This window comes from Xylocopa sonorina, chromosome 6 (genome assembly GCF_050948175.1).
Source record: "Xylocopa sonorina isolate GNS202 chromosome 6, iyXylSono1_principal, whole genome shotgun sequence".
NCBI lineage: Eukaryota > Metazoa > Arthropoda > Insecta > Hymenoptera > Apidae > Xylocopa > Xylocopa sonorina.
The window spans coordinates 1,737,585-1,754,039 of record NC_135198.1 but is presented as its reverse complement, the minus strand read 5'-3'; the positions used below and the strand labels follow the sequence as shown (position 1 = coordinate 1,754,039).

The 16,455-nt window shown below is 34.6% G+C and overlaps 1 protein-coding gene across 1 annotated transcript; it reads left to right on the top strand.

Annotated features, from left to right (window-relative positions):
- Nucleotides 1-14,301: 14,301 nt before the first annotated feature.
- LOC143424492 (histone-lysine N-methyltransferase SETMAR-like) lies at nt 14,302-14,896 on the top strand. The gene is made up of 4 exons (XM_076896562.1): nt 14,302-14,435; nt 14,466-14,516; nt 14,564-14,613; nt 14,691-14,896. Exons 1-4 carry the CDS (start codon nt 14,302-14,304, stop codon nt 14,894-14,896), a joined length of 441 nt encoding a protein of 146 aa, XP_076752677.1.
- Nucleotides 14,897-16,455: the final 1,559 nt, after the last annotated feature.

Below are 16,455 nucleotides of genomic sequence, written 5' to 3'. Positions count from 1 at the left end.
ATGGGAGGCATAGACACATCAGATATGCTGTTGTATTCCTATTTGGACGAAAGTAGAACTTTTAAATATTGGAAAAAATAGTTTTCGTCATTTTTTCTCGAATGGTGTTGAATGCCTACATCTTGTATCAGCAAAATACAGAAGGCAGAACCAAAACACGACTCGAATTTATAACTGACATTATTGAGCCAATAACCAGAGAATGGATGACGGTAAAGAAGATAGCACCCGAAAGACCATTGGCTGAAACATCCAGAAATGCGCCATGCATAAGCGTACAAAAACTTCCAGGAAGACTGGAAAGGAATCAATCAAAACGAAAATCACGCACAATTTGCAATACGTGCAATAAAGGATTACATGGTATGTGCATTAGTAGCCACGAATGCTAAATAAATTATTTGAGTGAGTTTATTGTCTGCCCTACACCAGAGGACGGTGATCAAGCTTGCTTCCTCACCCATACGGGTATACACATGACGGATCTACCTATCTACCAACCAGTTACACATATGCCGTGGCGCCTTTCCCACGGGTGAATCCCGCGGGTTCTTTCCCGATGAAGGAGGTGGCGATGGCACTTCTTGGAACCAGGTTCTGAAACCCCATTTGAGTGAGTTATAATAACAAAATGTTACACATTTACAATATCTAAATATAAATTATGACGTGGTGACATCACAAGGTCCCTAACCCCTCGGCCCGCCGATCACCACCCGCGCCCGGTGAGCGTTAGCGACAGTTGCGGCGACGATAGCACAGTATACAGTAGCGCAAGTAGCACGATTTTGTGTAGAACAAAGTTTAATGCGCATGCGCGTCAATAAGTTCCGAATTACAGAGCCATTTGAACTTCTGGCTCACTTGCTCTTTAGTTTTTCTTTCCCTCTTTCTTAGCAGATAAAAAGACGATTGAATATCTAACCAAACCTGAAGCTGAATTTGGAGGGAATTCAATATCTATTGAAAGCTGCTTCAAAGCGTTGAAGCCACGTTCAAGCTCTTTCGAAGATTTTGGGAGAAAAAGAAAAGAAAGCAAAAGAGAATCAATTTAATATAATTGTTAATTTCTAAAAGTATTTTGAAAAACTGCGCAATACTGCCAACAATAACTGCGACAATAACTGCCAAACTGTGCAATACTGGGATGCTTAAAACAACTCAATGTGAAACGATATTATTTTAAATTTCCAAAAGAACAAGACAGGTATAACATGCCTTGTAATATGCCTTATGATTTTTTGATCCCATGTTTCTTTTGAGTAGTATATATATATATTATACTACTATTCTTTTGAGTATACATATATATATATATATATATATATATATATATATATATATATATATATATATAATAATAATATCTATCTATTTTAATGAAAGGTATATTTTTATTAAAAATATGATATCTTCGTTTTTTCATTAATGAAACCTTTACTTTTAAGATATTATATATTTGTTACCGATATATTTGTATATATAGGTATTAAGTATATATGAAATAACTTTAAAATAAATTTTAAAATAAAATATACAATGTATAATATATTTTTTGTATTTTTCATTATATTTTCTCTTGTTTATCTTGTATAATATTTATGTTCTTACATTTTTATAGTCATAGTAACATGTGTATTTAATATTTTTTCGATTTTTGCTTTCTTTCCTTATTTTTCAGTGTATTAGAAATAATACATTTATTATTTTTATTAAATTTTGATTAACTAAATGTAAAAATAAGTTGGGCAGATAGAGAGTAAAAAAATGCAAGTGAGATTGAAATCCAGGTGGTTCTGCGATCTGGATTTTTGTGACGCGCATGCGCACTCAATTTTTTGGAACACCGACATCAAAGTTGCCGACAGAAAGTTTCGCTACTGTATACTGTGGCGATAGCCCGCAAGTTTGCAATAAGTAGCCCCCTTTCGAATTCCCCTTCCCGTCCTTTATCCTGCAAGCAATAAAAACGAGAAGAGTCGCTGTCGAAGAAGACGTCCTCACGGAAGAAGAGGGCAGCACAATAACATAATCTTGTTTCAGCAATGTTATATTATCTATAACAATTACTTGTTTCTGAAGAGATAATCTATCCGGCGCTTACCATGTACCTTGGAGTTATTCTTTATTTTTCTTATGCAATGTTATTTATTTTGTTACAAAATATATTGGAAATGCAAAATATATACTTTGTAATAAATGGTCTATATAAAGTTGTTATAAAAAGATGACTTTTCGTATGTGCAAATACGTTTTGTAAGAGAGAACTCAATTTTTATTTTCTTTATGATCATTAGCTGCTTATGTCATTTTCAATGAATATAGAAAAATTAGTGTCACTGTTTTATTCCCTATTTTATCCTTAATACACTGTTTTTTAATTATATAAATATTGTTTTCTGTTTGGTTTTTATGAGCCTTTTACCAAACTGTAGTAAAATCGTAAAATTCGGCCGGTTATCTTCGCATAGGCACTCCTTTTTCATCCGTGACAAAAACGTGCCGCGTACGTCAAGATGCTTTTGTTTCAAAGCCACAAGCGACGTGTATACCACGTCGATAGATATTTGTCGCAGAAACAAAAGCGACTTGTCCGTCACGTCGGCTAACAGTTAGAACGTTTATTATTCGAGCTACAGTTCCATAGTGCACAACATCACGAATCGTCATCGATATCTTGAAAATATTTCAGAATCGATACGGTATGTCATACGAATTTTTTTACACGAAAATTCTTGTAGTTTGTGATACATCTTATTATAACGTTAAAAAATTGAATAATAGATTTTTTTTATTTTAGTCTTATCAACCCGTATTATAAAATGAATAATAACAGGAGTCTGCGCAATATTGCTTCGACAAGTACAAAGGAGAAAGCGATTAGTTATTACACTTGATAGCGATATAAATAGTGACTGTGAGGAAATTGTTTGTTCTGTTCAAAATTGACGTAGAATTATAGTATCTGATAGTGAAGAAGAAAGTGAAAGTGCAGATTGTAAAATTAATTTTACATCTGATGAATGGCTATGGGAAAACAAGAAAAATGAAAGCAAAATTTGACAATATTCACGGGTTCCTGGAATGAACATAGAAATGGAAAAATGAATCACAGCTTTGCAAATCGTAAACCAAATTTTACCAAAAGACTTTTGGAATATCATTCTTACAGAAGGCAATCATTACGCGAGTCAAACAACAGGAGATTCAACCTGAAAATTAAAACAATCTGGAAATCATTGGACGGATACGAACATAGATGAAATTCATGCTTATTTTGCATTATGCACCTTGATGGCACAGATAAAAAAGCTGAATGTTCAGTCCAATTGGTGAAGAAGCATTATCGAGATTCCCATTTTTCAGAAAACAATGCCATTACTCCTGTTTTTTACACTTTTCAAATAATGAAATTAGAGATAAAGATGATCATTTATGCAAATAGATTATTAATAATTATTGCAAATTACGAGTTGTAATCGATTATCTTAATCAAAAATTTATAAGTATTTATACTTCCAATGAATATGTATCATTAGACAAATCTCTCATGAAATATACCAGTCGAATCATCAAAGAAAACATGTGTTGGAGTAAAGTTGTATAAGTTGTGCGAGTCTAAATCAGGATACCTTATTTATGGATAATTGGTATTCTTCGCCAAGCCTGTTTCAAAAAATTGTAATCCATGCAAATTAATGCCATAGGGACAGTAAGATGCAATGGAAAGAATATGCCGAAAGAGCTCACAACGATAAGGCTGTAAAAATCAGAAGCTATTTTAAGATTGTGCAAAGGTATTTTAGTTGTAAAGTGGAAAGACAAAAAATATATATATTTATTGTCCACAAAACAAAAAAAGAGTCAGAAAAATAATATCACTGTTACAAAGCCGAATATCGTGTTGGAGTATAATGGTTGCATGGGTGGAGTAGATCACCAAGATAGCTACTTATTTTTTTCGAAATATTGTTTTCAAAATTTCAGTTAGATATGGTAGAACAGATGTTAGAAAGTGTATGTATGCCTAAATACACAAAGTGTGGAAGGCTGTCTGCTAGTGATATACCACTTTGAGTAAAATCAAAACAATGGCGCCATTTTCCAAGGAATATTCCACCCACAGAAGCTAAAAAAATCCTCAAAGACAGTGTAAAGTGCATGCCAAACATACATAACCCAGCGGGACTATTTGGAAGTACAAGGAATGCCTTGTGGCATTACATATTCCAAAATGTTTTGAAATTTATCATACAGAAGTAGATTATTAATTAATAACATGTTATTGTTCCTATGAATATTCATTCATATCCGTGTAAAATTCTTTATATAAGATCCTACCAATGCGCTAAGGCACTGCTTAAAGGTTTGCGCTTGCAGACACGATGCGGCGTCTATGTAATGCCTAACCGCATGTTATATTGTAGAGCACGGAACGGCAAACGAAAGTTAGATCATAGGAAGCATAACCATCACTCAAATATGGGTGACGCGGTGCTGAACATGTTAATAAAGACAGAAAAATAGCAGGAAAAAAGTGGTTCTACTCATTTATGTGTAGAAATTCACAGCTGTTAATACGAAAACTTCAAGGTACCTCAATGGCAAGAACACGAGGCTTCAATAGAGAGACAGTAAAAAAAACTCTACAAAAAGTGGTTGTTCGCGAAGGTAAACGCCAAGTAAGAGATGTAACAAGTGCTGAACATGGCATTCTTGTAACTGTGGTATGGCGATCAGTGCTGCTGAGTTTTATGTTTCTCCAATGAAAAGAAAAAAATTCAACAAAAATGTTCAAATTAAGGCATCCCTAGCAAGCTTTCTTGCTATATCACAATCAGGTTACATAAATTCCATATTATTTGTTAAGTGGTTGAAGCATTTCAAAAATCATGCAAACTGCAGTCAAGATAAGAAAGTCTTTTTACTGGTTGATAGGCATGCAGCTCATAGCAAGAACTTAAACACTTGTACCTTCGCTAGAGAAAATGGAATAGTATTACCGCAGTTGCTTGGGCAGACCACCCATGGTTTGCAACCTCTAGATATTGCTTTCTTTGGGTCGCTACAGAAATATTTTGTTCAGGCGCAAAAAACTTTTCTTCGTCAATGTAAAAGTGATAAGATATATCAAACTCAAATTTCTAAATTACTAAATGAAAACAATAGCTGAACATGCCTTTCGTGCCACTGTTATCTGGCCAGTTAACAGGCATCTTTCAGGATTACCAATTTGCACCATCATATATGCCACAACCTCAACATTATGGTAATGTTACTGAAAATGAAATAATTACTGGAAATTTAGCAAGTACATCAATACACAACGACAGTGAAAGCGTCAGTGATACCGCTAGTGTTTATATTCCTCAAGCAAAAAAGCATAAAAACTTTGAGGGTATTCTTCATAAAATATAACCCGCTACCAATACAAAATGCGCAGCTAGATCTACAGTATTCTCGAGCACAAAGAAGTATTGCTTAGAAAGCACAATTATTATTGAAAGATTAAAAAGACAAGATCACAAAATATTGAGAAGAGAAGATTAAAAAGAAAAAACAAAAAGTATAAATGAAAATTACATGATTTTGTACCATATGTGATAAAATAAGGAAAGAAGAGAATGATCTAATGCATTGTGGTCCATTCTAAGGAACCAGTGTTTCATTGTTGGATTATTTCAACATGTCAACGTAGAAACAAAAATGAATTTTGTGCTAAGAAATAGAATCCTGTTTTCAGAAAGAATTGCGAAGGGTGTTATTGTAGAATATTTATCCGATTCTTTTCTCGGTTTCACAATTACCGAAAATAACGCATTTGGAATTTTCAAGAAATTAGATTTAATATATGAAAGGAGGAGTTTGGCTACACAATTAGCTATTAGAAAAAAGTTATTAGGATTAAAATTACATAGTGACCAATCGCTCAACATTTTATAATTTATGACGATTTGGTTATTGAGTTGTTAACAGCAGGAGCAAAAATGAAGGAAGTGGAAAAAGTGTCGTATCTGTTATTAACTCTTCCGTTAAGTTATAATGGAATAATTACTGCAATCGAGACATTGTCAGAAGATAATCTCACTCTAAGGTTTGTGAAAACGAGGCTCCTGGACTATAAAGTACAATTAAAACCTGACACATCAACCAGCACTAAAGCAATATACGTTCAATATATAAATCCGGAAGGTTCGAAAGAAAAAAGTGTTATTCCAATAAAAATGTACAAAAGACAATTTTTAAAAGGCAGAAACACAAGAAATCAGTGAACAATATAGATAAAAGGTGAATGGCCGCACATGTCATATAACACAAGTAGTGAAAGATAAACCCAATGCGGAAAGGCCCACTACATCTGGTTTTGGCTTTATGGCCGGGAACCATTGCCACAAAGATAAAAAAAACAAACCAAATTTGCGACGAATTCATTGAAGAACTCTTCTGCCCAAATGTATCATATAATCTGCTGTTAGTACGGAGATAAAATGAGATGATAATGAAAGGTAAGTTATAAAAGGTAATAACAACTATGAACTGTGGTACCAACGTTTAGGCCACATCGGAAAATGTTAATTTTTATGTAACTTTTTATGTAACTTTTTAGAATTGAGAAATAAACAAGTGTTAAACATTGTTTATCGTTCACTCGCATGTTTGTGGTCCTATTACTCCCAGAACGATTAATAATACGAATTATTTTGTATTATTTGTCGATAAGTATACACATTATTGTGTGATATACTTAATGACATATAAATCAAATGTTTTCGCAGCATTCAAAATTTTTGTTGCTAAAAGCGAGGTTCATTTTAATTCAAAGGTTGTTCACTTATATACCGATAATAGCAAAGAATATGAAATAATATGAAAAGTTATTGCGTTCAAAAAAGAATTAGCTATCATTTAATAGTTCCGCGAACCCCTCAATTGAATGGTGTTTCCGAAAGAATGGTTAGAACAGTAATAGAAAAAGCATGCACAATGATAAGTGGTGCAGGTCTAAATAAAGTATTTTGGGAACAAAAGCTTTAAGATAAAGTGAAACACGATGTCAAATATGGCATCGTAAAAAGCTTCGAGTAAAGTATTTAAAAGTGTTCGGTTTCACAGTTTGTATACATAATAAAAAAACCCGAAAAGCTAAGTTTGATCAAAAATTTTGGAAAGGTGTAGTAGTAAAGTACGAACCGAATGGATATAAAGTGTGAGACGCGGAAAATGAGAAATTTGTTACCGTTAGGGATGTAATAGTAGATGAAACAACTTACTTGACGACTCGGCCGACGGTAAGGCTTGATGGGGTCAATTTAGAGGATTCGCATAGTAAAACTGATTAATCTAATCAATGGTCAAAATTAGTAGAAAAGCCAAATAAATCTGATAGTTAAACAACAAATCCCTATATCATATAATGAAAACGATATATATAGTGATTGTTTTTTGGTTGTCCGATCGTTTATAATGGGTGTCCCAAAATTAACCCAAGATTTGAATTTGCAATTCTCTGAAAGATTCTCTTCTCTCAAAAGATCTGTCTCCATGCTTACAAAATTCAATTAACACAACAACTGAAGCCTAATCACCATGTACAGCAAAGAGAGTTCGTGGAATGGATTATTGAACATCAACAAGTGGATGCAGATTTTTCGAGCAAAATTATTCTAATCGATGAAGCACATTTTCACCTTGATGGCTTTGTTAATCGCCAAAATTACCGTATTTGGGGTTCGGAGAATCCACATGTGATTGTCGAATAACAAATGCACCCACAACGTGTCACTGTTTGGTGCGGATTTTAAGCTGAAGGCATAATTGGACCATACTTTTTTGAAAATGAGTCTGGTCAAGCAGTAACTGTTACTGGTGCTTGATATCGCGACATGATAACACAGTTCTTTCTGCCGAAATTGGATGCTATTGATGTGGCCAATACATGGTTTCAACAAGACGGTACCACATGCCATACAGCCAGTGAAACAACTCAATTACTGCATGAGACATTTCCAAGTCGTGTACTCTCACGTTTCGGTGATCAGAATTGGCTCCCTAGATCGTGTGATTTAACACCATTAGATTTCTTCTTATGGGGTTATTTGAAGTCAAAGGTCTATGTCAACAAGCCCACAACCATCCGTGCATTACAAGAGGAAATTAAACGCTACATCAACAAAATTCAGCAACAATTATACAGAAAGGTTATGAAAAATTTCGACAAAAAAGTGTGTATGTGCCAGCAAAGCCGTGGAAACCATTTTCCCGATGTGTTATTTCATAAATAATCCTATTCTATGTACTTTATGATTCAATGAAGAAATAACAATCTAAAGACTAAAAAACTGTGTTTTCTATTTAATTCAAAACTTGCATTAATTTTGGGATAACGACGAAATAGAATCCAAGGATGATAGAGTTCAATGACAACAGGCCATCAATGAAGAGATAAATTCTGTTTTAATAAACATAACCGGGATTTTAGTACAGAGGCCCGAAAATTGAAATATAGTAAATTATAAATGAGTATTTACTATAAAGAACAATGAATTTGGAGATCCTGTAAAATTCAAGACCCGTCTTGTTGCTTATGGTTTTAGTCAAGAGTATTTAGTAGACTATAATGAAACTTTCGCACCAGTTGCTAGAATAACAAATCAATATAATTTGCTAATACACCATATGGATGTTAAGGTTGCATTCCTAGATGGTGAACCAAAGGAGCAAATTTATATGACAATTCCTGAAAGAGTTAAAAGCACAATCGGTCAAGTTTGCAAATTAAACAAAGCTTTATACGGTTTAAAACAAGCAGCAAGATGTTGGTTCGAAGTATTCGATAAGAATCTTAGAGAAAGATGATTCCGAAATTCATCTGTAGATCGTTGTATCTATGTCCTGAAAGAAAATATGTGTAAAAATATATATGTTGTCTTATATGTTGATGATCTTGTGATTGTTACTGCTGATTACAAAACAATGGAAAGTTTTAACAAATATTTAATGGATAGATGCCAATGACCGATTTAAAGGAAATAAGCTATTTCTATTTTTAAGTGACACTGAATCAAAATGCTTACATGAAAACAGTATTAGAAAAGTTTAATATGCAGGATTGTAAACCTGTAAGTAGCTTAGACTATATAGCCTTAAATTCAGATGAAAAATTTGAAGCACCATGTTAAAATTTGATAGGATGTTTAACGTATATAATGGTGTGTACGCGGCCTAATTTATGTATCGCGGTAAATATCTTGAACAGATATTCTAAGACATTTAAAAGGTTCGAAGATATAAAATTAACTTATGTAAGAGGACAGTATAATAATCTTTTGATTGGATATGCTGACTTTGATTGGGAGGGTAGTGATATAAATGATAGGAAGAGTACAACTGGGTACCTTTTTAAATTATTTGAGCAATGTACTATATGCTGGAATGCGAGGCGGCAAACATCGGTTGCGGCTTCGTCTACTGAAACGGAGTACATGGCTTTATTTGAAGCTATTAAAGAAACACTTTGGTTAAAATCATTAGTGAATACTACAAATATAAGGATTGAACAGTTAATTGTTATCTATGAGGATAACAATGGATATATAAGTATTGCACACAATCCAAGCAGTCAAAAATGATCAAAACATATTATTGGTATAAAATATTATTTTACCAGAGAGCAAGTTGGGAAGAAAGTTATACAATTTTTTATTTCTACAGAGAATCAACTTACGGACATGTTGACGAAGCCATTGCCTGCAGTGAAATTTCTGCAATGCAAGGCAGAAATGGGTTTGAAAAAATAGTACACACTATATTAAGTGTATAGTAATAATAAAAACACAAGGTTAGAAGCTAAATAAATAAATACAAAAATATATATATTATAGATTAAGATATAGTATTTTTAAGACAGCTTGATTACGTTTTTCTGGCTTTTCTTACAACAATTCTTACAACAAATGTTGAGCCATATATGATTCCCTAGGTAAGGCGAAGAAAGATTGTTTTTAACATTTTGAATAAACTTTATAATATTAATATCGATTGAAGAATACATTGTAAAAGTATCCAAAAGTGATGAACGGGGTGTATAACATGTTTATTAAATTATTTGTAACATAACCAATTCATTTTTGAGGAAGCGTGTTGTATTATTTCAACATGTCAACGTAGAAACAAAAATGCATCTTGTGTTAAGAAATATAATCCTGTATATAAACAAAAGAAGAAATTTATCTGTTCGAGAAGTCCTCAATCAGTTTAGACTGAAGGGCCTGAAAGAAAAACACGTACAGAATTTGCGTCCTCATTATTTTCTTAATCGAGAAGACCCCAAAAGTATTTAATTAAATAGAATATCAGACTTTAAATTTATTTCTATCGCCCATATCCAGTACCTATCACAAGAAACCGGTTTAAACAACCGGTTCCGGTGGACCGGTTTGAACACTTGATTTTTAAAAGTTAATTTTTTATGATAATAATATGTAAAAAAAATAAAATAGTTATGTTAGTTTGGAGATTATAATAGTACAATTATTTTCTATCTAAATGTTTCTATTAAAAATACTTTTACAAGCTTATATATATAAAAATGTTTAAGTGATCCGAATTCGGCCACTCTCCCTTATTAGGTTATTAAGTATGAAATGTCCGATTACCTAAAGCATCAAGTTTGATACTCGATGTCTCTGATATTTCACTTCGATCGTCCTTTGTTTTCTTTTTTTTGCATTGAGAAGGTACGCCATCTGGCTTTCAGACACACTCTTTTGTTTTTAATAGTCTATCATATTGTCGTTTAGAGGATAAATATTGTAAGCCATGAATAAATGAAAAATTCGCATTGTTTTCGAATATGAATTTCGTCGTGGAACTAATGCAGCGCAGACAAGTTGAAATGTTAACAAAGTGTTTGGTAAGGATGTGGTTAATGATGATCGATGGGTTGAAAAATTCCGATCTGGAGATTTTGATCTTCAACATGAACCACGCGAGCGACATAAGAGCAAGGTGGATGGCGATCAACTGAAAGCTGTAGTGGAAGTGAATCCATCTAAAATTGCTTAAGTGAGTTACCATTCTGACAATATTAAGCCATTTGAAAGCAATTGGAAAAGTAAAGAAGTTGAATAGGTAGATTCGTGGGTTCGGGTCTTAGAAGCTTGCTGTTCTTTAGTGTCACGACAAAAAAGAGATCCTTTTTTGCACTGGATAGTTACGTGCGATGAAAAGTGGATGTTTTTCAATATTCACAAGCGTTCAACACAATGGTTGGACAAAGATAAAGGGCCAAAACACACGCCAAAGCCGAGTATATACCAAAAGAAACTAATGGTGGTTCAGCGCGAATGTTATCCATTATAGTTTTATGAGACCCGGGCAATCGCCATCGGCGAACTTCTATTGCAACCAGTTAGAAGAAATGATGAGGCAGCTACGGATTAAGCAGCTGAGATTGGTGAACAGGGACAGACCAATCTTCTTGCGGGACAACACTCGACCGCATGTGGTAAGATCTACGTTACTGAAACTACAGGAGCTGGATCTAGAAACACTTTGTCACCCACCGAGATCTATTCGCCAGATCTTGCGCCAATTGATTACCATTTTTTGCAAGAAAAAATATTTCTAATTCCCAACATGCGGTGGAAAACGTCTTTCGCGATTTTATCACCAGTTGCTCTCCGGATTTTTTCGCTAGCGGTACTAATAAGCTATGGTTAAAATGGTAACATTGTATTGATAATTTAGGTGCATATTTTGATTAATTATATTACTTCTTTCACGGGATATAATAAATCAAACTTTCAGTCTCAAACGTTTCATACTTAAATTGGTGTTCGGACTTTCGTCTTTCAACGCTATCTTGCCATTCTCCGGATCTTACTCTTCATTAAATATTACATAATGACATGTTTAGAGATTTGCAATTATTATGAATAAAAATATAATTTAGGGTAATTAATATGTCAAACTAAAATTGTCAGTAATTTAATTTAAAATGATAAATTTTGAATCTATGATCTACACATAATACAGATTATAGTCTTACTACTTAGTAGAAGAATCTACTTAGATCCATGTCTTTTGTCGTTTCCACTGCAAATGACGCACTGCCTACTTCAGTTTTTTCTTGCTAATTTGTAAACCGAAGGAAAATGTCTTTCTGTTAATCTTAGTGGATGATTATTGCCTGTTCGATGTTGGCGACTTGTACTTTGGTGATACTTTCCAAGTATTTCTGTAATTAATTAGAACTGAAATTTTGTCATGGATATCGGTTCGTTCATCTTGTGTTTGTAAAGGCAATAACCATTCCACACGCAAATGTCCAACAAATGAAAGAAAAATTTTCGGTACCATTTTAAAAATTTGCGCGCGAAATTCATCGTGCTGGTGACCCTATCCGCTTCATCCACTGCATTGGATTATTACCCATTGAGTTATTGTAGTCCAATACGCATATATGTTTTTATATAACTCTTTCTCCTTCCGTGCGTGATTATCGTTTCAAATTGTGGCGTATGCATGATAGACAGCATATATACTTCTTTTTTATTCATCCACTTTACGACTAATAAATTATTGGATGATTGAAATGTCACCATTCCTCTTTTTGACGGTTTATCAATTTTTGGCATTCCTTTCCTTCTTTTTCTAACCATCCCGCACGCATTTGCGCAATTATTATGTAGAAAATTAAATAAAGCTGGTCTCGAATACCCACTGCCACATACAGTGCATGGCCCTTTCCTAGATAGGGCTTTATAAGTGCTTCAAATGTTGTTCCACATATTCCAATATACTGATTTTCATAGTAGGTAATTCGACATACACAATTAAATCTTGTACAAATTCTGTCTAACAATCGTTGAGAATAAAGGATTTTACACCAAATCTATTTCTTTTGAACAAGATGTATTGTTTAAGAGACAGCCGTCCTTTATATAAAAGTAAACTTTCGTCAATGCACAGCCGTTGGTGAAGTTGAAATGCTTGACTAAATTCTTTTCGTAATATACCAATGAGTGAAATGTAGTATCTGTAATAATTTGAAATAGCGGTCTCTATTTGTCTTTACTCCAGTACTCTACTAACGCTAACTTTTTGTTGCGTGTCATCAAAAATGACACTGCAAAAAAGAGTATAGTTCGGCTAGTACTGTTCCTTCTGAATTGTTTATATTATTATTATTCTTTCGAAACCAATATTAATTTGTTTCACTTGCAATTAACTATACGAGCTCTTCAGAGACGAAAAGCTGAAAGTAGTCTGAGATTTTGGCTGATCTACTAATGTTTCCTTTAATTCCTGAATCTCCTGACACAGACTTATAACGATTGTCCACATAATGTTAATGACCTAATAGATTGTAAATAAGTATTCACTATTAAGAATAATGAATTTGGAGATCCTGTAAAATACAAAGCCCGCCTTGTTGCTCGTGGTTTTAGCCAAGAACATTTAATAGATTATAATGAAACTTTTGCATCAATTGCAAGAATAAGAAGTTCCAGATTTATAATTGTTTTTACAAACCAATATAACTTGTTAATATGCAACACAGTTCCTTAAGGGATTAAAAGAAAAATTGGTCAGGTTTGCAAATTAAATTATGCTTTAAAACAGGCAGCAACATATTGGTATGAAGTATTCGATAAAAGTCTTAAAAAAAAGGTTTTATAAACTCAGCTATAGATCGTTGCATCTACATTCTCGAAAATAGAAATATAGCAAAAAGTATGTTGTTTTATATGTTGTTGGAGATATCCAATCCGATGGTTATCTAACTATCTATATATTGGGTCTGAGGAAAAGTTGTGTTTTTCTCGATAAGTAGTGCCAATTGCAAATAATTCAGGCGACACAAACCGTAAGGGTACCACTAAACGCTTGTTGGAAAGGTGACACTTTGAGCCTTACTTTCAGTGTATAAGCATCGAAATTGATGCAAAATGGAACAAAGTAATGAAAAATTGCGTTATATTTTGCAATATTATTACGACGAAAGGGAGAATGCTGCGCAGGCTTGTGAAAAAATTTATGCTGTGTACGGTGAAAGAGGTATTTTATCAAAATGTGCGCAATAACTTTAATGCGGAAAGTGATTCATGCTTTGGTCGTCTAATCACTGCAAAAATTGATGATATTCTTGAAAAATTCCAACAAGATGAGCATCTTAGTAGTGTCAATATTGGTATGAAGCTAGGCATTGACTACAAAACTGTTTTGAACCATTTGCACAAAGCTGACTACTAAAAGAAGCTTGAGCTATGAGTTCCTCGTGACTTGAGCGAGAAAAACATGATAGACCAAATTAACATTTGCGATACGCTGCTGAAACGCAATGAAATCGAACCATTTTTGAAACTTGTCATAACCGGTGATGAAAAATGGATTCCCTACGATAATCGGTCAAAGATCGTGAACAAGGAATGGTGAGCCGTCATAAGCGTTCGCAAAGCCAGGATTGACGCCTGGAAAACTAGAAGGGAATCGTCCACCATGAGCTACTTCCAGTTAGTCAGACGATTAATTCTTAACTCTATTGTGAACAACTAGGGAGATTACGCCAAGCAATTGAAAGAAAACGGCCAGAATTGAATAATAGGAAAGGTGTTGTTCTCCATCATGACAACGCCCGACCACACACTTCTTTGATGACCCATTAAAATTCCGATTTGGTTGGGAAGGTTTGTCGCATCCACAGTATAGTCCAGACATAGCATCCTCTAACTATAGAATTAATCTGCTTTCAAAAGAAGCCTGTGAAAACCACTTGATCCAGTTTTTCCAGAACTGTCAGAAACCACAGAAGTTCTTTACCGATGGCATCATAGCTCTACTCGAAAAATGGCGAAAAGTTGTCGATAATACAGGATGTACGAAAAAAAAGTGACAACCAATTTGTCTTTGTTCTAACACGAAATCCTTTCTTGTCCTTTCTTGTCTTCCTTTCGGTCGCCGAATGGTCAAAGAAGACCTCAAGTTCAAGCCTTACAAGCTCAAAAAAGTGCAGCTCCTCACCGACGAAAACAAGCGCGTACGGCTCGAGAGATGCAGCCGACTTCTTCGCCGGCGTGCGCTTCTGGATTGGGATCGAATCGTTTCCTCCGACGAGAAATTGTTTACCGTGGAACAAGCGCATAATCGTAAAAACAACAGGTATTGGTCCTTGTCAAACTCGACAAGGAAGTTACCGGCGTTAAGTTTTAGAGAAAGTGGCTATCAACGTTGGAAGTTCCAACAGGACTCTGCGCCAACCCACAGGGCGAAAACGGCTCAGGATTGGTGTAAGGCCCACTTTACGGATTTCATCACATCTACGGAATGGCCATCTTACTCACCGAACTTGAATTCGATAAATTACAGCATCTGGTGGATTTTGGAGTCCAGGGCCTGTGCAGAGCCCTATAAAAGTTTGACGGCGCTAGGGACATCTCTGAGTCGTGAGTAGGCTCGAATATCGCCGGATGAAATGTGCGATGTAAATCGGTAAAATAATCGGTAATAATAATGAAAATTTCCGAAAGCGTCTTTCACCAGCAGCAGTATCTATGATAATGACAGCATACACAAAACATGGTAAAAAATCATCGGCGAAGAGAAATAGTGGGCAAAATCCAAAGTTAACTGACAAAGACCGACGAACACTAAAAAGGATTGTGTAATACTGTTGACTAACTTGAGTAATACTGTTTCAACAAAAACAGTACAGCGAGAGCTCTACAAAGTTAACGTATTCATGGGAGAGTTGCACTTGCGAAACCCTTTATAACGGTACCCAATGCTAGCTGCGAAAGAAATGGCGCGACGATCATAAAACCTGGACATGTGATGATTGAAATAATGTGGTATGGTCCGATAAATCATCGTTTACACTGTTCCCTACAAATGGCCGGATTTATGTATGGAGAACCCCTAAAGAAACCTACAATCCGGACTGCCTGCTTCCTACAGTCAAGCACGAGAGAGGTTCCGTTATGATTTCAGCAGCTATATCGTGGCATTCAGCTGGTTCCTCTCATTCACATCACTGGCCGAATTACTGCTAATGAATATCTCGACATCCCAAATAATGAAGTTCCAGATGATAATACAACGTATACGCACAGCCAAATAGGTTCAGTCTTGGTTTAAAGAGCATCAAAATATCATTAAACATCTTCCCTGACCAGCACAATCGTCAGACCTCAACATAATTGAATCGTTATAGGGAGTTTTAAACCAAAGAGTGAGGAGCTGATTTCCATCCCCAACATCATTGAAGCAATTTGCAGATATTTTGGTACAAGAATGGGAACAACATTCCGTTGGAAACTATTCAGACACTCTATAAATCTATCGCGCGAAGAATTGCAGCGTTCTGAAAGCAAATGGTGGCCCAACACCTTATTAATAAATAAATATTATGTATATGTCGGGTGTTTATTTGATTTTTCCTGGCCCATTCGTGGA

What these genes read in the sequence shown, in the direction of transcription:
- LOC143424492 (XM_076896562.1), top strand. Translation starts at nt 14,302, where the DNA reads ATGATAGACCAAATTAACATTTGCGATACGCTGCTGAAACGCAATGAA. An exon ending in TCCACCATGAGCTACTTCCA is followed by an intron (nt 14,517 to 14,563) that starts GTTAGTCAGACG and finishes ACAACTAGGGAG; the next exon opens with ATTACGCCAAGCAATTGAAA. An exon ending in AGAATTGAATAATAGGAAAG is followed by an intron (nt 14,614 to 14,690) that starts GTGTTGTTCTCC and finishes TTGGTTGGGAAG; the next exon opens with GTTTGTCGCATCCACAGTAT.